This window comes from Jaculus jaculus, chromosome 10 (assembly GCF_020740685.1).
Source record: "Jaculus jaculus isolate mJacJac1 chromosome 10, mJacJac1.mat.Y.cur, whole genome shotgun sequence".
Lineage (NCBI taxonomy): Eukaryota > Metazoa > Chordata > Mammalia > Rodentia > Dipodidae > Jaculus > Jaculus jaculus.
The window spans coordinates 54,745,281-54,770,981 of NC_059111.1; the positions used below are offsets into that span (position 1 = coordinate 54,745,281).

Genomic DNA, 25,701 nt, shown 5'->3' on the forward strand with positions numbered 1-25,701 from the left:
TTCTGGAAAAGACCAACTCCACGTTTATCAAGCCTCTAAATTTCCAAGGCATGTTTTTGTTCTTACTTGTTACAGCCATCTGGTCTGCTATCAGAAGGGACCACCACAGTGTCCATGAATGTTGCAACGTTGGAAAATCCTGCTGGCAACTCATCCCATTCATCAAATTTGATGCCACTGCCCAGGGAGTAGGTGCCTTCAGCACACTTGCTGCATACCTGGTTCTTCATTTCTAGATACTCTCCTGAAGCACAGGAGAAAGCTACAAGGCAGAAGAATGCACAATCCATTAGTCTCTGGATTCCTCTACAGAATTATCCCCCATGCTGTCATCACCACTCTTTCTGTAAATCTCTGACAGGATCACACCCTAAATGAAGCCTTCCAGTGTCTCTCTTATGACTACATGCATTTCACCTCAACAGAGGTACTATAATCATCCCTTGCCCCACCCTCTTCCAAGTGACATAAAACGTACTCATCCCCTCTTCCTGTTACTGATTTCTTTTGCAGAGATATTGACCAAATGACCTTCTTTACCTGGAAATTGCCACTTCCTACTTAAAAAAAAAAATCTTCATGATGGACCCTCAGCCCTATCCCTATCCCATCATGCAATCAATGGTGCCTCCCTTCCATGCCCCAATAGTAAACTTCCAGGATACCTCCACTACAGCAATCATGGTGCCTCCCTCCATACCCCAACAATAAACTTTCACTATGTGTCCACTACAGCAATCATGGTGTCTTCCAACATGCCCAACAGTGAACTTCCACCATCCCTTCACTGTAGCAATCATGGTGCCTCCCCTCCATGCCCCAACAGTAAACTTCCATTATTCCATTACTATAGCAATCATGGTGCCTCCCTCCATGCCCCAATAGTAAATTTCCATTATTCCTTTACTATAGCAATCATGGTGCCTCCCTCCATGCCCCAACAGTAAACTTCCATTATTCCTTTACTATAGCAATCATGGAGCCTCCCTCCATGCCCCAACAGTAAACTTCCATTATTCCTTTACTATAGCAATCATGGTGCCTCCCTCCATAACCCAATAGTAAATTTCCATTATTCCTTTACTACAGCAATCATGGAGCCTCCCTCCATACCCCAACAGTAAACTTCCACCATCCCTTCACTGTAGCAATCATGGTGCCTCCCTCCATAGCCCAACAGTAAACTTCCACTATCCCTCAACTATAGCAATCATGGTGTCTCCCTCTATACCCCAACAGTAAATTTCCACTATCCCTTCACTGTAGCAATCATGGTGCCTCCCTCTATACCCCAATAGTAAATTTCCACTATTCCTCCACTATGGTGTCTACACAGAGATACTTCAGGAGGAGAAGTATGACCATGAGCTTCAAGAAAGCAAGTCTCATGATTTTGGGATCCTTACTATATCTAGTACATAGTAAGTCCAAATAAAATGTTCATCGGGTGAATGAAAACAGTGTAGTATTGAAACAATATGTCCCCACTTGGAAAAACTGATCCTACTTTATCAACATTCAAAATGCCAACCTAGTCATTTTACCAAGCCAGTTTTATTTCTTATATCAAGTTTTCTACTTTCCCTAAAAACTGTACAGAGATAGCAGATATAGGCAGATATAGCCAATATCATTATGGAAAATGAGGTGGTTTTGCTGATAAAGTTATTGTTCATTAAACCAATGCAAATCAATGTTCCCAAAGTGTATGTCTTTGCAGAGTTGTATTAGTGCTATTAGTTGTATTAGAAAAAAGGGTATCTAATTCCTTAATTCAGATACTAAAGAAACAAAAACAAAATAAACACCCACATTATCTGATGGAAAAAAAAAAACTCCCAGTTGATTATGAAGCAGCAAACCTCTCACACTGAGGTAAACTCCTAGCCAGAATTAACCATAAACTGATTTTAAGAAACACAATCAAAGAATTAGAGCTAAAACCCACACTCATCCACCTACTCATCCACTGAACTAATACAAAGGTTTTCTCAAGAAAAATACTTACCAACTTTTAACATTTTAACATTCAAATCAGCATATCAATCAGTAAAATATCAGGATAGAAGAAAAGGTAAGACAATGAGTATCACAAGTCAAAATTATTCTGGAGAGGGGGAGACTATCCTGAGAGCAGGGTTCTGATCCACTTCTTAGTTTTGTGATCAAGAGTGACTTATTTCAATTGGTATTGCATCAGATCTGTATATTGCCTTTAGTAATATTTCCATTTACACAATGTTAATTCTGCCTATCAGGAGCATGAGAGGTCTTTCCATTTCTCAAGTCCTCCTCAATTTCTTTTTTTCTTTCTTTCCTTTTTTTTTTTCTTAGTGTTTTTATGTTTGCATTGTATAGGTCTTTCAGATCTTTGGTTAATGTTATTCCAAGGTATTTCATTTTTTGTTGTTGTTGTTGATATTGAAAATTGGACAATGTCACTTATTTCTTTCTCTGTATCTTTGTCTTTTACATATAGAAAGGCTACTGGGTTTTGTGCACTGATTTGGTATCCTGCTACTTTGTGAAGGAGTTAATCACCTCTAAGAGTTTTGAGATGAAGGCTCTTGGGTCTCTTAGGTGCAGAATCATGTCATCTGGGAATAAAGCCAACTTAACTACTTCCTTTCCAATTTATATCCAATGCAATACCAATCAAAATCCCAACATTGTTCTTCACAGAGATAGAAAAAAATGATCTCAAAATTCATATGGAAAGGCAGAAGGCCTCTGATATCCAACCATATACTCAGTAAAAGAAACACTTCTGGAGGCATCACCACACCTGATCTAAAGCTGTATTACAAAGCCATACTAATAAAATAGCATAGTATTGGCATAAAAACAGGAGTATAGACCAATGGAACAAAATCAAGGACCCAGACTTTGGGTCAAGCAACTACAGCTACTTGATATTTGACAAAGGCCCTAACAATATAGACTGGAGAAAAAGACAACATCTTCAACAAATGGTGCTGGACAAACTGGGTATCCATATGCAGGAAATTGAAACTTGATTCACACATCTTGCCATGCACAACAATCAAGACCAAATGGATCAAAGACCTCAATGTAAGACTGGAAACTCGGCTACTACTGGAAGAAAAAAATAGGAGGAACTTTCCATGACATGGGGATGGAAAAAGACTTCCTAAAAAAAAGCCCCAGTAGCACAGGAACTTAAACAATCACTCAACCATTGGGATCTCATGAAGCTGAAAAGTTTCTTCACAGACAAACATACAGTAATCAGAGCCAATAGATTACCTACAGAATGAGAGAAAATATTTGCTGCCTATCTAACTGATAGAGGCCTGATTTCTAGAATCTACAAAGAACTCAAAGACCTAAAAAATAAAAACTCAAACAACCCAGTCACAAAATGAGCCAAAGAACTAGACAGGCAGTTCTCAGAGGAAGAAATACTAATGGCAAACACACACTTAAGAAAATGTTCATCATCCCTAATCATCAAGGAAATAAAAATTAAAATAACTATGAGATTTCACATTACCCCAGCAGGATAGCAAACATTAAAAAATCAAATGAAGGGTCTGAAGAAATGGCTTAGTGGTTAAGGTACTTGCCTGCACAGCCAAAGGACCTCGGTTCAATTGCCCAGAACCCACATAAGCCAGATGCACTAGGTGGCACTTGCATCTGGAGTTCATTTACAGTGGCCAAATGCCCTGGCATGCCCATTCTCACTCTCTCTCTCTTTCTTCCTTCCTCTCTCTCCCCCCCCCACTCTATTCTCTCAAATAAATAAATAAGAAAAAATATTTATAAAAGGTCAAATGAAAATAAATGCTGACAAGGATGTGGAGAAATGGGAACCCTCTTCCACTGTTGGTGGGAATGTAAGATGGTACAACCACTTTGGAAGCAATATGGAGACTCCTAAAAAAGCTGACTATAGAGTTTCCAACAGAACCAGCTATTCCCTTACTGGGTACTTACACTAACAGCTCCACACCTCAGTTCAGAGAGATTTGCTCAACCATGTTTATAGCTGCTCAGTTCATAATAGCTATCAGCTGGAATCAACCCAGATGTCCCTCATTAGAAGAATGGATAAACCAAGATGTGATATATCTATACAATGGAATTCTACACAGCAGTAAGGAAAAATAATACAATAAAATTTGTAGAAAAATCATCAAACCTGGAACAGAACATTCTCAGTGAACTCACCCAATCACAAGAAAATAGTCATAGTATAGTCTCACTGATCCACAACTCCTAACCTGCATCTACCCTAGATGCTGACATACCTAATAAGCATCTGAAGCTGGGCGTGGTGGCGCACGCCTTTAATCCCAGCACTTGGGAGGCAGAGGTAGGAGGATTGCTGTGAGTTCAAGGCCACCCTGAGAGTCCATAGTGAATTCCAGGTCAGCCTGGGCCAGAGTGAGACCCTACCTCGAAAAACCAAAAAAAAAAAAAAAAAAAGCATCTGATCACGGGACAATAGGGTGGTAGGGGCGGTAGGGGAGGAGAAGGGTGAGGGTGGGGTTTTGGGGACACAAAACTTGACCAAAATGGCAATGGTACCATAAAATTCTACATCTGAAAAGACAGACTAAATGGGTGAATCTTTATCAGGCCCTTAGAGGAAACACCTGAATCACAAGGCCCTGGACAGAGTTTCTTTCTCTTTCTCTTTCTCTTTCTCTTTCTCTCTCTCCCTTCTATCTCTTTTATATTATCTTTTTCTTCCTACATTTTCCTGGGTGTTGACCTGTAACTCCCAGTACCAGCATGTGGCTAACATCCACAATCAGCTGTTGATCAGAGAGACCTACAAGGTTTCCCAAAGAAGACATATTTCTATCAGAGTACTTTATGACCCACCAAAGGTTAATGGTAAATCCTATTGCTGAAGACAACATATGCTGTTGGTCTGTAACATGGAGTGACCTGGCTGGAATCTGGAAGACAGTCAGTCCCCAGACAGTTAGCTGGTCTAGTGCCAGAAGGTGCTACATGAGTGACTGGAGGGAAATGACCAACAGCTGTCCAAGTAACTCTGGTCTAAGCTACTCAGTAGCAAATAACCTGACGTGATGCTCACACAAGTGTAATAGTGGCAAACATCCATGGTGGGAAACCAACTTCTCTTGATTTGGCTAACTGATCTGCTCAGTGGAATGGAACCCATAGCTGGAGCTGGGAAACAAGTGAGAATCATATCCAAAACTGAGCCTGCTCTCCATTATCAAGCTTCTACCAATTGTGGGCTACAAGAGGGCCTATACCTATTAAATTCTCTCTTAAAAAAAAAAAAAAGGATACCCCATTTATCTGGCACTAACTTCACTCTCTGTTCTAGAATTTTCTTCTTTTTCAGATGGACACAGATTCTAAGGAGAGAACCAGCCCATCACACCTTTAAAGGGCTCCAGCAGAAACTAAGAGTATTTGGAGAAATGAGCTGCTTCCTTGGTGAACCTGCTACCAGCACAAGGGTGAAGGAAATAGACACAGACAATACTCAACTCCTACCAAACCAGATATCAAGAGACACTGAGGCTCCCAAGACCTCATCACTGAAGCAGACCTAAAATGAACCCAACATGGCTCAGGGAAATTTGCAGAACAGGGGGCAGAAAGAATGTCAGAGACACACATTGGGTCATTATGCACAGAAACATTGCCTCTTACCCAAAAGTGATGGCTAGCCCCACAATGCATGACCCCAAAGAGGAGGGACCCTGCAGAGGGGGGAGAACAGGGAAGAGGCTAACGATGGTACCAACTTGACTGTATATACTGTGTACATAACTCATAAAGAAGTGACTTACTTCATCTCTCTAGGCTTTAGTTTCTGTCCCTGAAACATGAGATAATTTTCATAGAAGCTGCCTCCACCAAGAAAACAGAATATAGCAGAAAGTGATTAGCACAGTACCTGTCATATAATACATGCTCACCACAGGCTATTATTATCACCACCAAGACAAACAACAGAGAAACACAGCTATGAGAAGCAAATTTATTTTTAGTTTCAATGTTTTGTGGGTCCTCTAGAAAACTCAGAACTAAACAATATTACTTTATTATGATAAATAATATCATAAACCAAGAATCAGCAGACTATAGCTTACTGGCCAAATCTGATTCACTGCTTGTTCTTATAAATAGTTTCATTGCAAGAAAAACACAGATATTCACTTATATCATTTATATTTCTTCTTTCATATCCCACAAGTCTGAAAATATTTACTTTTTGATAAAATAAAATTATTTTAGATGGTAGTTTAATCTGAGGTCAAAACTGACTTTTTATTTTAGCTAACAGTCAATTAGGATTTTTTGGTGATGTTATAGAGGACTATTAACAGCTAAACAACAACAAAAAAAAAGGTAGGTGTGTGTGTGTGTGTGTGATGAATTTTGTCCTCTAAACATAGTGGTACCATTTTAAAGTCTTCATTACTTGCTCAAAATTAGTAAGAACAGGGATAGGGAGATGTCTCAGTAGTTCAAAGTGCTTGCTTGCAAAGTCTTCCAGGACAAGTTCAATTCCTCAGTACCCACATAACCGCATAAAGCCAGATGTACAAAGTGACACATGCATATGGAGTGCATTTGCAACAGCAAGGCCCTGCCATACCAATGGTGTATTTTTTTCTCTCACTCTCTGTCCTCTCAGAAATATGTAATAAAAATATTTTTAATTCAATAAGAATAGTTTCAACTATTAGAAGTAATTCTATGAATAAGAAGAAAAACAGAAAAATAAAATTGAAAGTGAATGTCTTAAGTATTATGCACTATATACTTTTTTGACACTTTGAAAACATAGTAAATTATGGTTACTCACAGTATCTTTATAAATCAGTCAGGAACAGTACATTATCAAATACTGAGTCATTGTTCCTAGTGGGAACACAGGTTTAGGTTCCTAATAGTCTCTAGCACAAGGTTTTCAACCAATTAACAGATGTCATTGTCTAAGCATACTTATGCTTAAAGAAATTCATTCAGATACGTATTCTTTTATTTACACTGAATGTACAGGCAATAACACTACCATCAATTATGCCTGAAAAATGTCTCTCAATCTCCCCCCTTCCCTCTTTTCATATATATATAGTTTTTACAAGGCATGTCTCTTGTCCTTACACTTAGGGTCATTAGCTGGCACTTCAGCTCTACATATGGAAGGTCATTGTAAGCAGCAGAATCATAGGAAAATTACTGAATGACAAAAATACTGAAACCACAGAACTACATCCACCACAATAAGGCCATTTGGACATTTAGTTACAGAATGAAAGATAAGAAGTGAAAGTGTACAAACAGGCATATTTTATCACTTTGTTCATGTCTGGAAATTACTGTTATAGCATTAAATGTATTGCTTTGGGGATTATAAATGAGTTAACCATATGCAGAAACCATGAATAATGAGAATCAACTGTGCTTATACCTGTGAAGGAAGAAGTTATTACATTCACATGCCAGGTGTGGAAACTGAAGCCAATGCATTTAAATGACCTGATTACAAATGAACAAAATTAGCAGGTGACATAGTAGATATTCAGATTCTAGCCTGTATGATTCCAAATGTGGTGTACCAGTGAAAATGCAGGCCAAGCAACCAACCAATGAACAAAGAAAAAATAACTAATTCATTAATGCTTCACATCCATTTCACTTCCTGTCAACATAAGCAATGCTCATCTGCCTTATAGAGTAAAAATCATCCTTTCCTTTTACATTTATTGCAGAACTTTTTAAGCATCATGCCTAAAACATGTATTTGCAAAATATTTTAGCATGTTTCTGTCTTCTCTAAGTCAAACCTTATTGATAAATGAAAAAAAGTATCAACAATTATCTCAGAAAATTAGGGAGATGGGAGAGATACTTCACATATAGTATTCAGTATACATTGCATAAAGCAGATATAATACAAATAACCTTATTTGATGCTCATTATGTTAGGGACCTGGGCACATAGTTCAATAATGGTAATAACTTACTTGATGATGTCATGTCTCTTCAAAATAACTATGGAGAGTTAGTTAAATGGATATATGGCTTTTAACAATATAACTGGGCTAAAATGTTTAAGATTTTCATTTTTAATCATTTCCTTCTATTCACTCTTTTTTTCCATCCTGAGAGCCAATTCCGGAGCCACATGTCAAAGAAAGAGCTGCATATTCTTGTTAAAATTTGGTTGATTTCACAACATTATGTCAACAGCTCTATAAGCCTCTTCTAGCAGTCACCAACAATAGCTAGCTTTTCCTTTTCTGACATCTTCTGTCTATACCTCATTCACTTTATCTTTCAGTACTGCTCTCCTGGCAGTCAGGATTTAATTGGATTTTATATGGTTTTTGTACAATTTTAGTGCTACCTTTTTATTCACATTTTTCTAGAGTATATTATAGGACATTTCAAATAAACAGGATGGTAGGCAGTTATTGTAACTATTAGCTGTTGTGAGAATTAACCATGTTTCATTTGAATCAATTAGTCACTTCTAAAATATGCTTCAACAGCCTGTAAATCCTAAAGTAATTGCATTGAATAAACAAACTCTAAAGGTTGGCTCTGGTTTTTCATTTCCGTAACAAAATACCTAAGTACAACAAATTAAGGGTAAAAGCATTTATTTTGGTTCAGGGTTTGGGAAATTTCAATGTATCATGGTAGGGAAAGCATCATGGAGTAGATTAGCCATCACAAGCACAGAGATCTTTGCCTAAAGTTGTCACTATTTAACAGTGGGCAATCTGGAAGGGAGATACTTAAAGACTTAACTTCTTGAAGTCTAAGCTGTGGCCAGGAGGACAAGAGCTTCACTCAGTGTTCTTTTTCTTGGCTTTCCTGACATCTACTTTGCTAGGGTGAGTCTATAAAGATTCAAATAGACAGATGGGAAAAATTAGACATGAATATGGAAAAGGCATCTCTACCAGTCAGTTACCAAGTAGCAAAGTATGGGGCAATTAATGGGACCCTCTGTGCCTCCTTTCCTTAACATTCCCCATTATTAACACCCCCCCCCCATATTTTCATTCCTTGTAGGTTGCTTGTGGTATCCAAGTGAGATAATATGGAAACTATCATCTCTGTGGAAGATTCAAAGTACATTATGCAAATACCTGTACAATGTGCCAAATAACAGCTACTGAAATGAATTGTTAATATTATGGTTATCTTGAATTAGTTATGTCTAACAATAAAAATAGCCATTTTTAATGTTATTACAGAACCATTTGGTTTAGCTTTTTCTTCAGAGACAACATGCCTTGAAAAAAAATATGGCTATAAATTACATTTATTCACAATTCATTTATTTTTGCTATATTCAAAGTGGGTTTTTTGTTTTATTACCAAAATGTGTCCTAAACTATAAACAGCAATAAGAAAGCCATACTGTCCAATTTATTTGTTTAATAAGATGCTAATAATATAGTGAATTTATATCTCAATAATTAATTTATGCAGAAAATTCATTTGTATATCTAGCATTTGACAGGCAAAAGTTAAACAGCAGAGACATTTTGACAAATAATATCATCTCTGCCCTCAAACAAGTTCTCTAATTGACTAATATAGACTGGTTTTACTCAGTGAAAGTTATGTATCTCTGAGCTTAAATCAATTATAAAGCTATCTTATTGTCAACCTAAGGTAGTAGCTAAGTAAAAAAATATGTATGTGTTGGGCTGGAGAAATGGATTAGGGGTTAGGTGCTTGCCTATAAAGCCTAAGGATTCATGTTCAACTCTCCCAGTTCCACGTAACCCAAATACACAGTGATGCAAGTGTGCAAAGTCGCACATGCACACAAAAGGGCACACACATCTGGAGTCCAATTACAGTGGACAGAAGCCCTGGCACACCAATTCTTTCTTTCTTCCTCTCTTTCTCTCTATCATAAAAAAATATGTATGTGCTGGGTGTGGTGGTACACACATTTAATCCCAGCACTTGGGAGGCACAGGTAGGAGAATCACCATGAGTTCTAGGCCACCCTGACTACATAGCGAATTCCAGGTCAGCCTGAGCTAGATTAAAACCCTACCTCAAAAAAACAGAATGAAAAAAGTGTGTGTTCATATAGGGAAATGTTAATTCTAGAATCAAGAAAAGCTAGCATACCTATTTTTCTTCATTTTATTGCTATTATATAATAAGATATATAAGGTTAAGCCAAAGATGATGTTTTCTGAGTCTATAAGATGATATCTTGCAACTCTTATAACTGAATCACTATCATTAAAGGGCAGAAGGAACACAGTGACCAATCTGTAGTAGAACTTAAAAAGCTCTGCCTGCTGTCAACTCTCATTTAAACATTAATTATCACTATCAGATAATCAGTAAGTGCCTAAACGGAATAAGTATTTTCTTACACATGTGTATGTGCATGTGCATGTTAATATGTGAGGGATGCATGTGGGTTTGCAGGTGCATATATGTGATTGTCAGAGGACAACCTTGAGCATCATTCTGCAGAAATATCATTCAGTTTTTGAGACAGGTCTTTGAGTGGCCTGGAGCTTGCCAATTTAGGCTAGATTGGTTACCAACTAAGAAACAGAAAACTGCCTCCTTCTCCAGAACTGGCATTATAAGCATGCACCACCACTCCTAACATTTTTATAAAGGTCCTTCAAATTAAAGTTAGCTCCTCGTGTTGCAAGGAATTTGCTCTACTGAATGAGATATCTTTCTGCTTCTGTATGAGATTATTAAATTTGCTCTACTGAACAAAATATCTACCTGGTCTTCTACCAGATTATTATTATCATTCTTCTAATAGAAAATGAAGAGAAAGTGGTATGTATGAGAAACTGACCATCATAAGGAACCCAGAAAATCTCAGATATAATTTCTTCCTCAGAAAGTTATGAGAATAACACTTTAATGCTATCTCTTTAAGTTAGTTGTGTAATGAATACTCCACTTATATCATATATAAGTTCTTGTATCTGGTGATCACAGTAAAAGCAAGTCAATGTTACCTCATCATACTCTACCACAATGATTAAAAAGGACATTGGAGAGTATCTGTCCTAGTGTCGCAATGCAGATCATTGTGTGACACCCAGCGCCAAGATGAACATTTCTGCAGTCTCTACTGGCAAGCTTTGTATAACAGACTTATGACACTCTGCTTTACAGGCTCCACATGGTACCAGAAATCCAGATAACTTTACTGTGACTAAGTTGAAAACACCATTGATCCCACTTCAAGTGAAAAAGTATAGTATCAGGCAAAATCACTGCCCCCTAAAGTCAACAGATATTAATTTAGTTCTATCACTATCACTGAACCACTTGAAGGAACATGTATGAAGTCACTGCGGAAACTTTTGTTGAAAAATTGTCAGAATTCAATTCTTAGAGCTGAAGCCTATCAATAATAATGCCTAATGTTTCATTCATACTTGAAGAAGTAGCTTGCACAGATGTAATTTCTTTGTTGTGAACACCATAAAGAAAAATAACTTTTGTTTTCATTTTACAAAATGAAAGTGAGACAACAGATTTACAAAAGAGTATATTAATACAAACCAATTCTGGATTACTTTGTACATATCTGAAAACAGATTTTCACATCATATCTCCATTTCAGGATATCCTTGAGTGGCTTTGTCAAGTAGAACTGTGTAATCATTCCTTAACCAGCTAGGAAAGCTGCTTGAAGCAACATTACAAACAATCCTCATTAAAGTAGCAGAATCTATATAAAAATATCTCTTCTTTTTAAAGCTAAGCTTTCAACTCTTCTGGTTAAGATGGCATCCATCTAACTATGCTTCAGATCCTGGAGTAATACCAGGCAAGATCTGTGGGATTCCAGGGTCAGCAGGTCCTAACAGACTTTCAGTGGGAGGGCACAGAGGAGCAAAGTATGGAATCTCCTGATTCCCACACTCTTGGGAAGCCCACTAGACCCCCAGACCTCTCAAGCACCCATCCCAGCTCCTGTACCACAGACCATGTTCTCTGCTGTGCTACCTGTGCACTCTCCAGATTGGGACCAAGCACTTCACTCCTTCCCGCCCACTGAATAGGTCCCCTCTCTCCCTGCCTCCTCACCACTGGGAACACACTGTCTCATTCTTGACTCCTCCCCCAGCTACCTGGACCACATCATTTCTGTGTCTTCTCCCCACTCCTCTCCCAGCCTCCCAGTCTCTGGGTATGCATGCCACCCAGGCTTCACTGTACTCTCTCCCCATCCTGCCACCAACTTCCTCTCCCTGTTCTCCTTTCCCTACCACCAGGTCTCCATGCCACCCAAGCCACATCAACTCCTCCTGCCTGAGCAGACAGGTCCTTGTGCCATCAACAGCCTATTCTAGTCAAGTATAAAAGGAAACAATCACTGAAGACACTTCAAGGGTAAACTATAGCTTCCTCCTGAATTAAGTAAGATTCTCACACTGTGATTGGCAGACCACAGCATAAAAGAAACAGGAAACATCAATTAGAAGGAACCCCAACAGGATTGCCTAGTCCCACAATAGAAGTCTCTAATTAAAATAGAAGAGACAACATGATCAGAATCCCAAAATGAAGACACATGATATGTGGTCCAGACCAAACAATTGGCAGAACATGCAGAAAATCAACAAAAGACCAACAATTGTGTAAATTCTATCCTCTCTAGGTGGGACCTAATAGGAAAAGAAAAAAGAAAACAGAGAGACTTCAAAAGAGAGTTAAGTTATCTGAAGATGAGCCACAAAAAAAAAAAAAAAAAAAAAAAAAACCAGAGGACTTCAATAATAAGCTGGCTAAGCTCAAAGAAGATATAAATAAATGCAATGAAGAATGCCAAGAAGCATTGAGAAAATCAAAAAAACTACCTGAAAAGGGAACTCACAAAGGGATGGATACTATATGGAAACAAGCAACAGAAAATACAAACTGAATTGAACAAGTCCAAACCTCTTTAGAAGCTCTCCTGAACAGAGTCAGCCATGTGGAGGACAGAACCTCAGAACTTGAAGACAAGACAGAAGAAACTGTGCATGAGTCCAAAAACTTGAACAAGTTCAAAATTTTTTATAAACAGAACATGATGGAACTGTGGGACATCCTTAAGTGTCCCAGCATTCAGATCATGGATATATCAGAAAGAAAAGACATTCAGACCAACAAAACATTCAACGAAATTATCAAAGAAAACTTCTCCAACCTCTCAAAAGAGAGGCCCATCAAGATACAAGAAGCAAAAAGACTGGACCAAAGGAGAAACTCTCCAAGACATATTATCATTAAGACTCTAAACAAGGGCTAGGGAGATTTCTTAGTGGCTAAGGTATTTGCCTGCAGAGCAAAAGGACCAAGGTTCAGTTCCCCAGGACCCACGTAAGCCAGATGCACAAGGGGCACATGCGTCTAAAGTTTGTTTGCAGTGGCTGGAGGCCCTGGCATGCCCATTCTCTCTGTCTCTCTTTATCTCTCTCTGCTTTCAAATAAATAAAAATTTTAAAAAATATTCTTTTTTCAGGGTAATTTTATTTTATCCCTGAATATTTCTTTTTTTTAAATTTTTTTAATTTTTATTTGCATTTTCCATGATTATAAAAAGAAAAAATCCCATGGTAATTCCCTCCCTTCCCACCCCCCACACTTTCCCCTTTGAAATTCCATTCTCCACCATATAACCTCCCCATCACAATCATTGTACTTACATATATACAATATCAACCTATTAAGTACCCTCCTCCCTTCTTTTCTCTTAAATATTCTTAACAATGAAAACAAGAGAAAGTCCTAAAAGCAGCAAGAGAGAAACAACACGGAGAAAAATCAACTCCTACCAAATCAGAGAGCCAGAGACCTAAAGGCCCCCAACACCCCATCACTGAAGCAGACCAAAAATGAATCCAACATGGCTCAGGGAAATTTTGCAGAAGAGGGACCAGAAAGAATGTCAAAGCCACATGTTGGGCCATGATATGCAGAGACATTTATCCTACCCATAACTGTGGGATAACTCCACAATTCATGACTCATATACCTCAACAAGGAGGGGCCTGAGGGGGGGAGAGTAGGTCATGGATGAGCCTAATAATGGTACCAAACTGACTGTATTTGCTGAATACAAAACTAATAAATTTTTTTTAATTTAAATAGAAGTAAAAAAAAAAAACATATTACATATAAAGGTAACCACATAAGAATTACCTCAGGCTTCTCAATTGAAACCCTGAAAGCCAGAAAGGCCTGGAATGGAAGACTGCAAAATCTAAGAATCTATGGCTACCAACCCAAACTACTGTACCCAGCAAAAGTATCCCTCATAATAGATGGTGAAAGAAAAACTTTCCATGATAAAAGTCAGCTCTACAACTATATAAACACAAAGCCAAACCTGCAGAGAATACTTAAGGGAATTCTCCACATAGAAGAGTTAAAACAACCAACCTCAAGAGCCTATAAGAAGCAGACCACAATAACCAAACCCAGAGAAGGCTCAAAAATGACAAAGTCCAAGAGAACAGCAAATGTCATAAAGCAGCACAATATGGCAGGGATTAAATCAAACCTCAGTTATTGCCCTAAACATTAATGGTCTTAATTCATCTATCAAGAGACACAAGTTAACAGGGTAGCTCAGAAAAATGGATCCCCCAATCCGCTGTCTTTAAAAATCCCATCTCACCAATAAAGACAGACACTTCCTCAGGCTGAAAAGGGGGAAAATGATATTCTAAGCTAACAGAAATAAAGCTAAGCTTTCATCTTTAAAAGAAAATAAAAATATATTTATTTCATTGTGGCTAATTGGCTTCAATGTTTTGGAGGGAAGGACAAATAGTAGTTCACTTGGTATAAGTGACACAGGGTATGTAGGGAAAAAAAGCAGCAAAGGTCAGAAAAACTTATGTACCCAATGAGGTCACCAAAGGAAGCAAAACATCCCAGCCATGAAAATAGTTTTCTAAACTTTCAAGTATGCCCTGAAATTTTGATCCTTATGCTTAGCTTCTCACCCTCCATATCCTGAAGGTCTCTCTGACCTGTGTTGCAATTTTGAGAAGCAAGCTCTCACATCCTTAGAAAACTTTTTTTTTTTTTTCAGATAAGCTCTGTCAGCCACAGCTGAAGCTTATAAGAAGAAAAGGGTTAAAGTAATTAGGAGGGAAATAAGAGAGGTAATGGGTAATGAATATGACCAAATGACAACATTACATATGTAGGTATATATATGAAATTGTCAAGAAATGAATTTAAAACAGTTTTTGTTTCTGTAGCTGAGTATTATTTTTCTAAATCTAGTTAAATAGAAAAGCATACTGAAAATATCAGGCACTGGTACTAGGCATGCCTAGTCGAACTAGCCAATTTCTTACTGTGTAGGAGAACTACAAACATTCCCTAAATTCTATATGCTATTCTCTTTTCATTCAAAGGTGTGTGTAATAAAGAATAAAATCTTCAAGGATTTTAGAACAATTTAAATGACCCACAAAGCAATATTTCTTGCCTTTATATGTTATTTATTTTTGGGCACACATGTAAGTGGACATGCCAGAGGTTAGCATATGTGTCCTCCTTAATCTCCACTTTATTTACTCAGTCAGTGTCAGTTACTGAACCAGGGGCCACCATTTTTGCTAGTTTAGCTAGCCAGCTTGCCTCAGGAATCTCCTGTCTCTATTCCCTGAACACTATGGTTACAGGCAGCTCACTATGCTCAGCTTTTATGTGTGTGCTAGGGATCTCAACTCTGGTCCTCATGCTTGTGTACCAAGCACTTTATCCATGAGCTACCTCTCCTACATATATATATATATATATATATATATATATATATATATAGAGAGAGAGAGAGAGAGAGAGAGAGAGAGAGAGAGAGAGAAACAGTGCTTTGCACTCACATACAGCAGCCAAAGAAAAATGTCAGTGTTCTCTTTTGTACTGTGGTATTTCCTTGAGAGAGATGGAGTCTCTGACTGAACTTGGAGCTGCTGTGTTTTTGTTATTGTGGTGGTTGGAGAACTTGCTTCTTTTTTTTCAGATGTATGCAAACCCTGAGGAGAGAATCAGGCCATCGCAACCCACCAGGACACCAGCTGACACCATAGAGTTAGTGGGGAAATGAGCAAGAGCTGCTTTCTTGGTGAACCTCGTATCAGCACAAGGGTGAAGGAGATAGACACAGAGAACACTCAACTCCTACCAAATCAGATATTCAGAGATACAGAGACTCCCAAGACCTTGTCACTGAAATAGACCTAAAATGAACCCAACATGGCCCAGGGAAATTCAGGGAATAAGAGATGGAAAGATTGTTAGAGCCATAATTTGGGTCATTGTACACAGAGACATTGCCTCTCCCCCGTAACTGATGGCCACCCCCCACAATGCAACACCCACAGTCCTCATGGGGGGATGACAGGGAGAAAGTTAATGATGGTACCATCCTGACTGCAAATACACTACATACATAACTAATAAAAAAAATCAAAAAATGTTACCTATGGAATATTATGGCATGTAGGTAGAAATTATTATTATTCAAGTACAAATTCTATATCAGAATTCCAAACCCTAAATTAATGGTAGACCACTAAATACTTAAAATCTGGCTCCCAGTAAAGAAGAACCATGATTCAGAATGCTTGTCAATTTCTCTGTTATAGAATCCTCCACTATGGACCATTTCAAACTAATAGTCATCTGTGGACAGCCTATGCTAGGCAGAATGGCTATAGCACGTTGATACAAAATTAGTATGTACAATGTTTATGTTTTGTGCTAAACAAAGTTGGTTACAAGGAATTATGCCAAGGTAAAGAACAATTGACAATACTATACAGATTTTCGAGGAAGGTGAGTACAGCAAATTTATAATAAATTAACAGGTATTCTTCATGATCTCAGCCTTGAAGGCCTTTCTTCTTGACCCATTGTTTCTTGACATCACCTGACTACATGGTTCTTTGAGATTTTCTTTGTATTCATTTAATATCATTCACCAAGAAATAATATTTTTATTTTAATTTTCCTCTTATAACTCTTACAGTTTTACTGCAATCTTTATTGGTTAACCTATGATTTATGTTAAAACTAACAGCACAGACAAACCAATCAAGGTTTAGTCGTCCATTTAATAATTTACTCATCTGTTTATTCATTTGGAAGTGGAAGAACTAAGATTTTATGAGTACCATTCAGAAGACAATAGGTAAATTAAGATAACTCCCTCCCAGCTCTGTGCTCTAGGCCACTTCTAGACTGCTTTACACAAATTCCCAACTCAACAAACCAGAAGACTTCTCAGGAGCTAGAGAGTACAAGTGAAAATAAGTTCCATGATATATTTCTTTGTCATTTATAATGCTAAATCTCAGGCTCTCAGTTGCCAAAAGAAAAGTTACTGAACATTACAGTTGGCAATTCTGCAGTGTCTTGACAGGTTATGTATAAAATAATTTAGTTAAGGTATTCATGTGGTTAAACAAAAAAAGAAATACAATGTAAGAATTTTGTGGGTGAATGATGGTGATTATAGCCAAACAATATAAATGCTCAATGTCACTGAACTTAAAAGTGACTAGAATGAGAAACTTTAACTAATGCATGTTTTATCAAGTTAAAAATATTTTAAAACTTCCATTAGAGATGGGGCTGGGGTGATGGCTCTGTGGATAAAGCATTTGGCACTCAAGTATGAATATCTGAGCTCAGATTCCCAGAACCTAAATAAAACTCTGAAGCCAGGGAGGGCTTCTATCATGCCATAATACTGATGGTGAAATGAGAGGTGAAGATGAGCAAATTTCTCAGAAGTCAGGGTGGCCTGGCAAAAGCAGCAGTAAATAATGAGAAACTTTGCCTCAAAATAAATGAAGTATAAGGCAAGAACTTACCCTCAAAGTTGTCCTGTGACCTCCACATACTTACTTTGGCATACATACACCCCCCCACACACACACACAAAACCATCTATACACATTATACATACACATCATATACACCAATTTTTTAAATTTTTTTAAAAATACATTAAAGAGAAATTCTGTTCCTCTGCTCTCTAACTTCAAAGAAGAAAAGAAATACATTTTAGAATGTCCTTTAATGCTGCCCATATCTTATCACAGATTTCAGACAGAGGGGCACCAATTACTAAGAAAGGCTACATTTATTCTGCTAAACATCAGTATTACAAGTTCATCATTACTGAAGCTCTTATGCTTATCATAATTATATACACTCTATAACTAATATGACGAGCTTACAGTTCAATTAGGAAAACAAATGGTCAAAAAAGTCAAAACATACTGCATTCTTTGCCTCTCACTGGGTCAGGAAGGCCAGAGCAATCCACTGCAGAATTTGGAACGGCAACCCTCCACCTGGAGCCACTGCTATCACATTCGGTATATTCAAAGTGGTAATCTTTCTGCAAGCAATCACAAAATAAGCCTTTGTTAGAGTCAATTCTCATTGGACACTGTGATTCCTCAATTACCCCTACTGGTCTACAAGCCTGTTTTCATACTTTATGGTCTCCTGGACTGTCATCCCTCTTCTATCCCCAACCCCCTGCCCACACATACACCAGTGGGTCTTTAATGCATAGAGCTGAGGGTCTGATGCAGGAGAGGATAGTCAACATGCTCAGGTTGTGACAATTGTGTCTAGTTTCATGTGCCTCAAAGGCTACCACATACTTATCTCCTTTGCAAGTTTTTAAAGCTTTAAACAATAAATGGATATTAGACAGAGCAAAATAATACCAAGGAATCAGCTCCCATCATGGTCCCAAGTATTTGAAAGAAAAGAAATATTTCCATAGACCTGATTTTCACCCTACTTAAAATTTAACGGGTGAGATGCATCTTCCAGTCAAGATGGTAACCGCCTAACTACACCACACCTCCCCAGGAAAGAAAGGCAAGGCATTAAGAGTTCACTGGGTCTTTTGTGGGAGAGCAATCTCTAATAGATCACCAGTGGGAGAGCACAGAGAGGGAAAAAAGGGAATCACTGATTCCCTCACTTGTGGGTAGCCCACCAGTGCCAGAAATCCCCCAAGCAGCTGCCATAGCCATAGTCCCAGCTTCAGGATACACCCGTACTTACTGTAGGAAAGGGGACCCAGGCCAACATAGCTCCACTTGCCTGACTACACAGGGGTGATCGCCCTGCTACCCCCACCCACTCATGAACTTGGGTAGACTCCTCCCGCTTGCCTGCTGGAGTTCAGGCTCAATCAGTCCATATCCCCATCACATGTGCGCTGCCCATCTGCTCATGAAAGCTTAGCCTGCTCTGCCCATTTCCCCACTTACTGCTCCAGATGCCCACCCGTCCACGCGTGAGCTCAGCCCATTGCAACTGCCAATGAGAGCTCAGGCTCACTCTGCCTGTTCGACCGCACCAGCTCAGGGACAATTCCCAATCTGCTGCACCACCTTCCTGCTGGCCAGTGTTCCACTATACACAAGCTCAGGCTGCTCCGGTGCCTCAGTGGAGAGGTTAGGCTGATTGGTGCTTGGTGCTTCAGCATCCCTCCATGTGCAAGCTCAGGCTGCTTTGGAGTACCTGCCATGTGCAAGTTCATTCCACCAAGAGTTCAGGCTGCTTCAGCTTCCCACTGTGTGTGAGCTCAGGCTGAACCACCCACCAACATGTTAGCTCAGGACCATTCTAACCATCTGCTTGCCTTCCTGCTAGCTCAGGCCAGCTCCCTCAAGAGGCAACACTTCCCGTGCCAATGAAGATCAAAGTCCTACTCTCCCTGCCCATACACTGTGATGGGCAGACCACAGCATAAAAGAAATAACATGAAAAATCAAATGCAATTAAATCCAGTAAGATCACCCACTCCTCCAATGAACATCTCTAATCAAAACATAGAGAGACATTAGGATCAGAACACCAAAATGAAGCTATGAACAATACAATCATGACCAAGCTACTGGTAGAACGTGCAGAGAAGCAACAAAAGACCAATAATGGTACAGATGCTGCCATCACTAGACTTGACCTAATAAATAAGAAAATGAAAGAAGTTCAAAGAAAGTTAAGAGATATGAAGGACAGTGGGGAAAAAAAAGAGGACCTCAGAAAACAGCTGGCGAGGCTGGAGAGATGGCTTAGTGGTTAAGTGCTTGCCTGTGAAGCCTAAGGACACTGGTTCAAGGCTCGATTCCCCAGGACCCACGTTAGCCAGATGCACCAGGGGGTGCACACGTCTGGAGCTCCTTTGCAGTAGCTGAAGGCCCTGGCATGCCCTTTCTCTCTCTCTATGTGCCTATTTCTCTCTCTGTCTGTCACTCTCAAATAAATAAAAATGAACAAAAAATAAAAACAGCTGGCAATGCTAAATGAATACATAAAGAAATTCAAGTATGGATTCCAAGAAGCATCAAGAAAATCAGAAAATGATGTGAAAAGGGAGCTTGACAAAGAATGGAAACTATACTATGTATACTATAAAGTAGTAGAAAAGGCAAACCTAATTGAACAAGTCCAAAACTCTTTAGAAGCTCTCAGGAATAGAGTCAGCCATGTGGAGGTTAGAAACTCTGATCTGCAAGAGAAGATGGAAGAAAAAGTTCGAGAGTTCAAAAGTTTCAATAAATTCAAAAATTTCTGTGAAGTCATCCAGTTAAGATGGTGGTGTAGGTACCATGTCAAAGCAGCCTAGGGGGGAAAAAGACCAAAAAAAACTCAGCAAAATACACACTTTTACTACAAAGTGAGGAATATAGGAAATTGAAACCGCAGCAGAGAAGTAGAAGAGATCCAGAGCATCCAGAGCCCACACAGGCCTGCAAAAGTGGCCCCAGCAGGTCCACTGACTGCAGCGGTGGTGGTGCACCAGAAAGCCGCAAGGCTCAGATTGAGCCACCAGGAAAGCCAGGTGAGGGGAGCCTCCTTTCACACTGGAGCTCTCTGCAAACTCTAGAAACGTGAAGGGAGAGCGGCAGTGAACAACGGAGGAACAGATCACAAGGTACAAAAACATATGGAACAGAAAGAGAACTAAAGCAGCATCGGCTCCCTCCCCTTCCCCAAAGCCTGTGCCCAGCTCCAGCGAACACAGCAACGGTCCGGGAGCTGGCCACACCAACTTGAGGAAACAGCAGGACCCAAGCAGGAGCAAAGTCCGGCAGCAATTTCGGTGGCTCCGGCACCAGCGACAGTGGCACCAGCGGCAGCAGATCCAGCAGCAGCAGCTACAGCAGCAGCAGCAGCAGCAGCAGTTCCAGAGTGCCAGCTTCAGAGGCAGCAGCGGCAGATTCAGCAGTGGAAGCTACAGCATCAAAAGCAGTGGCGGCAGATCCAGCAGCAGCAGCTTCAGCAGCAGCAGTAGCGGTTGAAGCAGTGGGGGTGCCGATCTGCAGGGCCACAGTTTCCAGGCTCAGTTTGCCCCACTGGAAAAGCCAGTGCCCCGCTCCAGAAATCAGAACAGTAGCCCGATGACCCAGGCACAACAAGACTGAGACCAAAATCATCCAAAAAGGTAACTGGGATTGCACCAGTAAAGGGTCTCACTTGGTCACAAGCTGACGTGGATCCCTCAACAGACCAGAAATCTTAACCTATTTGTTGATAGAGAATCTGATTGTTATAATACTACTCTTACATAAATATTTGGTGCTGTTTTTGATTGAATGTGTAGAGTGTTTAGTTAAATTTTAGAATATATCTATATTTTATTCCACTCAGCCTACTTGAATACTCCCATAGCAGGCAAACTCAACCCCTAGGAACACCTTTGCAGATTCTCTGAGAGTCTTAAGAGCCACACCTAACACCTTAAGCTCCTACACTGAAGATATATAACATCAGATCAATTGATACAGCTGAGAATACCCACCTACCTAGGAAATCCAAGCATTAACTTAATCCAAGATGCAAAAATATATACATTTTAACACAAGAAATACTAAAAAGCAAGACAATATAAATCCAACTAAAAGTATTGATACATCAAAAATGACCTCCAGTGAGAACGACTTAGAGAAATGCCTGAGAAACATTTCAAAAGAATGATTGTAAATATGTTCAAAGAAGTCAAAGAACAAATAAAAGGAGTCAAAGAGGAAATCAAAGGAATCAAAGAAGATGCAGGACACCAATTTCATGAAATAAAGAAGGCAATACAAGACATAAATAAGGAAATAGAAATAATAAAACAAAACCAGTCAGAATTACTAGCAATGAAGAACACAGTTGAGGAAATAAAAAACTCTGTAGAAAATCTCACCAGTAGAATGGATGAAGGAGAGGACAGAATATCTAAGCTAGAAGACCAGGTGGCAGATCTAATACAGTCCAACAAAGAGAAAGACAAACTTATAGAAAAGTATGAATGGGAATTTCAAGATATTCGGGACACTATGAAAAGATCCAATATAAGAATTCAGGGCAGAGGAAAAGGAGAATTCCACTCCAAAAGCATAGTAGGCATCTCCAACAAAATCATAGAAGAAAACTTCGCCCAAATTGGAAAGAGGTGCCAATGCAGATACAGGAAGCCTTTAGAACCCCAGCCAGACAAAACCCAGAAAGAACATTTCCTTGCCATATTATAATCAAACTACTAAACACACAAACCAAAGAAAAACTATTGAAAGCAGTTAGAGAGAAAAATCAAGTTACCTACAAAGGCAAGCCCATCAGGATTATAGCAGATTATTCAACACAAACTTTGATAGCCAGAAGAGCTTGGAGTGCTGTATTCCAAGTTCTGAAAGATAATAACTGTCAACCAAGGTTACTTTATCCTGCAAAGCTATCCATTCAAATAGACAGAGAAATAAGGACATTCCATGACAAAAGCAGGTTAAAGGAATATTTGAAGATGAAACCAGCTCTATAGAAAATACTTGAAAGAATCCTCCATGCTAAAGAAAAGGAAAAGCACACATATAAGGAACCTGGAAAAAAAAACAAGCAATACTCAAATACTAGTTAACACAAGAGAGCACAGGTAGAATCAGAATCACAAAAAAAAAAAAAAATGGCAAACATAAATACACAACTTTCAATAATATCTCTTAATATCAATGGCCTCAATGCCCCAACAAAAAGACATAGGTTTGCAGACTGGGTTCAAAAGCAGAATCCTACAAGTTATTGTCTCCAAGAAACTCACCTTTCTACAAAGGATAGACATTGTCTTAGGGTGAAAGGTTGGAAAACAGTGTTTCAAGCAAATGGGCCTAGAAAACAAGCAGGGGTTACTATCCTAATATCTGACAAGGTAGACTTCAGTCCAATGTTAGTCAAGAAAGATAGGGAAGGTCACTTTATATTGATTAAGGGCAGACTCCAACAGGAGGACATTGCAATCTTAAACATATATGCACCTAACATGGGGGCTCTCAAATTCATCAACAAAACACTATTAGAACTAAGGTCACAGATAACACCAAACACAATGGTGGTGGGTGACTTTAACACCCCACTCTCATCAATTGACAGGTTATCCTGGTAAAAAAAAAATAAACAGAGAGGCATCTGGACTAAATGAGGTCATAGAGGGATGGACCTAACAGATATATACAGGACATTTCATCCAAAGGCTGCAGAATATACATCCTTTTCAGCAGCACATGGTACATTCTCTAAAATAGACCATATATTAGGACACAAAGCAAATATTAACAAATTTAGGAAAACTGAAATAATTCCTTGCATTTTATCTGACCACAATGGAATCAAACTACAAATCAATAGCAAGAAAGGCTATAGAGCATACACAAAATCATAGAAACTAAACAATACACTACTAAATGATGAATGGGTCAATGAAGAAATCAAGAAGAGAATCAAAAAGTTTATAGAGTCAAACAATAATGAGAACACAACATACCAAAATCTCTGGGACACAATGAAGTCAATTCTAAGAGGTAAATTTATAGCTTTAAGTGCCTATATTAAGAAATTAGAAAGGCTCACATAAACAACCTAAAGCTTCACCTTAAAGCCTTGGAAAAAGAAGAACAAGGCAAACCAAAAATCAGTAGATGGGAAAAAATAATAAAAATTAGGGCATAAATTAATGAAATAGTGAATACAGTCTATTGGTACCATTATTAGGCTCATCCATGTCCTACCCCCGCCCCCTCACTCCTCCTTGTTGAGGTATATGAGTCTTGGTCTCTGGATATCTGATTTGGTAGGAGTTGATTGTTCTCTGTGTTGATCTCCTTTATCCATGTGCTGGTACCCGGTTCACCAAGAGAACAGCACCCTTGCTTGTTTCACCAACTGTTCTTAGTTTCAGTCAGGGCCTTTTTGAGATATGATGGGGTGGCTCTCTCCTTAGGATCTATGTCTATCTAAAAACAAGAAGCAGATTCTCCAACAGAGAGTAAGTTAGCACCAGAGAAATGAGATAACCCTTACTTTTTTATAGAGAATTTAATAGGAGTAGGCCCTCTTGTAGCCCATGATTGGTGGTAGCTTGATAATGGAGAGCGAGCTCATGTTTGGATATGGCTCTGACTTGTTTCCCAGATCAAGCTATGGGTCCTGTACCACTGAGGGGATCAGTTAGCCAAATCAAGAGCAGTTGGTTTCCCATCATGGCTGTGTGTCACTATTGCACTTGTGTGAGCATCACAACAGGTTAAGTAGGTTAGACCATGAGTGCTTGGACCGATAGTGGTCATTTTCCCCAATTTATCCATGTAGCACCTTCTGGTACTAGATGAGCTGACTGTCTGGGGACTGACTCTTTTCTATTTTCCAGCCGTGCCATTCCATTTTACATGTCAACCATATAAGGTGTCTTTAGCCGTAGGGTCTTAAAATAATCTTTTGTGGGTCATCAAGTACCATGACAGAAATCTGTCTTTCTTTTAGGAAAACTTGTAAGTCTTTTTGATCAAAAGCTCATTGTGGATGATAGCCACATGCTGGTACTGGGAGTTACAGGTCAGTGCACACTAAGAAAAGGAAGAAAAAGGTAACTAACATAAAAGAGTTAGTGAGAAGAGAGACAGAGAGAGAGAGAGAAAGACAGAAGCTGCAGAAGATTAAGGTCAGTCTTCATCACTTCATCATACCCTCTGCAGTGTGTTGTGACTCAGGTCTGCCTTTTAGGATGTAAAATTTTATGGAACCATTGCTGTTTAGGTTTTGATTTGACATTACATCACTACATCACTTTTTTTTGTTTGTTTTGTTTTTGTTTTTGGAGGTAGGGTCTCACTCTGGTCCAGGCTGACCTGGAATTAACTCTGCCATCTCAGGGTGTCCTTGAACTCATGGCAATCTTCCTACCTCTGCCTCCCGAGTGCTGGGATTAGAGGCATGCTCCACCACGCCTGGCTCAGCACATCACTTTTAAAAGTAACCCCATCAGAATTACTTCAGAGTTCTCAATTGAAGACCTGAAAGCCATATAGGCCTGTAATGGAATATGGCAAAGTCTAAGAACTTATGGCTTCCAATCCAAACTACTTTGCCCAACAAAACTGTCCCTCATAATATATAGTGAAACAAAAAGCTTTCCATGACAAAACTCAGCTTTACAATTATATGAACACAAAACCAAACTTACAGAGAGTATTTCAGGAAATTCTCCAAACAGAAGAATCAAATAATCAACCTCAAATGCCTACAAGAAGCAGATCACAATAACCAAACTCAGAAGGCACAAACTCAGAGAAGGCAAAAAAAACTTCAAAGTCCATGAAAACACCAAACTACATATACCAACACAATATGGCAGGGATC

The 25,701-nt window shown here is 39.0% G+C and overlaps 1 protein-coding gene across 2 annotated transcripts in view; it reads right to left on the bottom strand.

Annotated features, from left to right (window-relative positions):
* The window catches only part of Elapor2 (endosome-lysosome associated apoptosis and autophagy regulator family member 2), a 202,778-nt gene that overhangs the window by 65,088 nt on the left and 111,989 nt on the right, over positions 1-25,701 (bottom strand). For both annotated transcript variants that reach the window (XM_045160979.1, XR_006639358.1), the window contains exons 2-3: positions 18,280-18,400; positions 67-262 (exon numbers count right to left, since the gene is read on the bottom strand). In XM_045160979.1, coding sequence (XP_045016914.1) covers positions 67-262; positions 18,280-18,400 — 317 coding nt within the window. The remainder of the gene's footprint in view (positions 1-66; positions 263-18,279; positions 18,401-25,701) is intronic.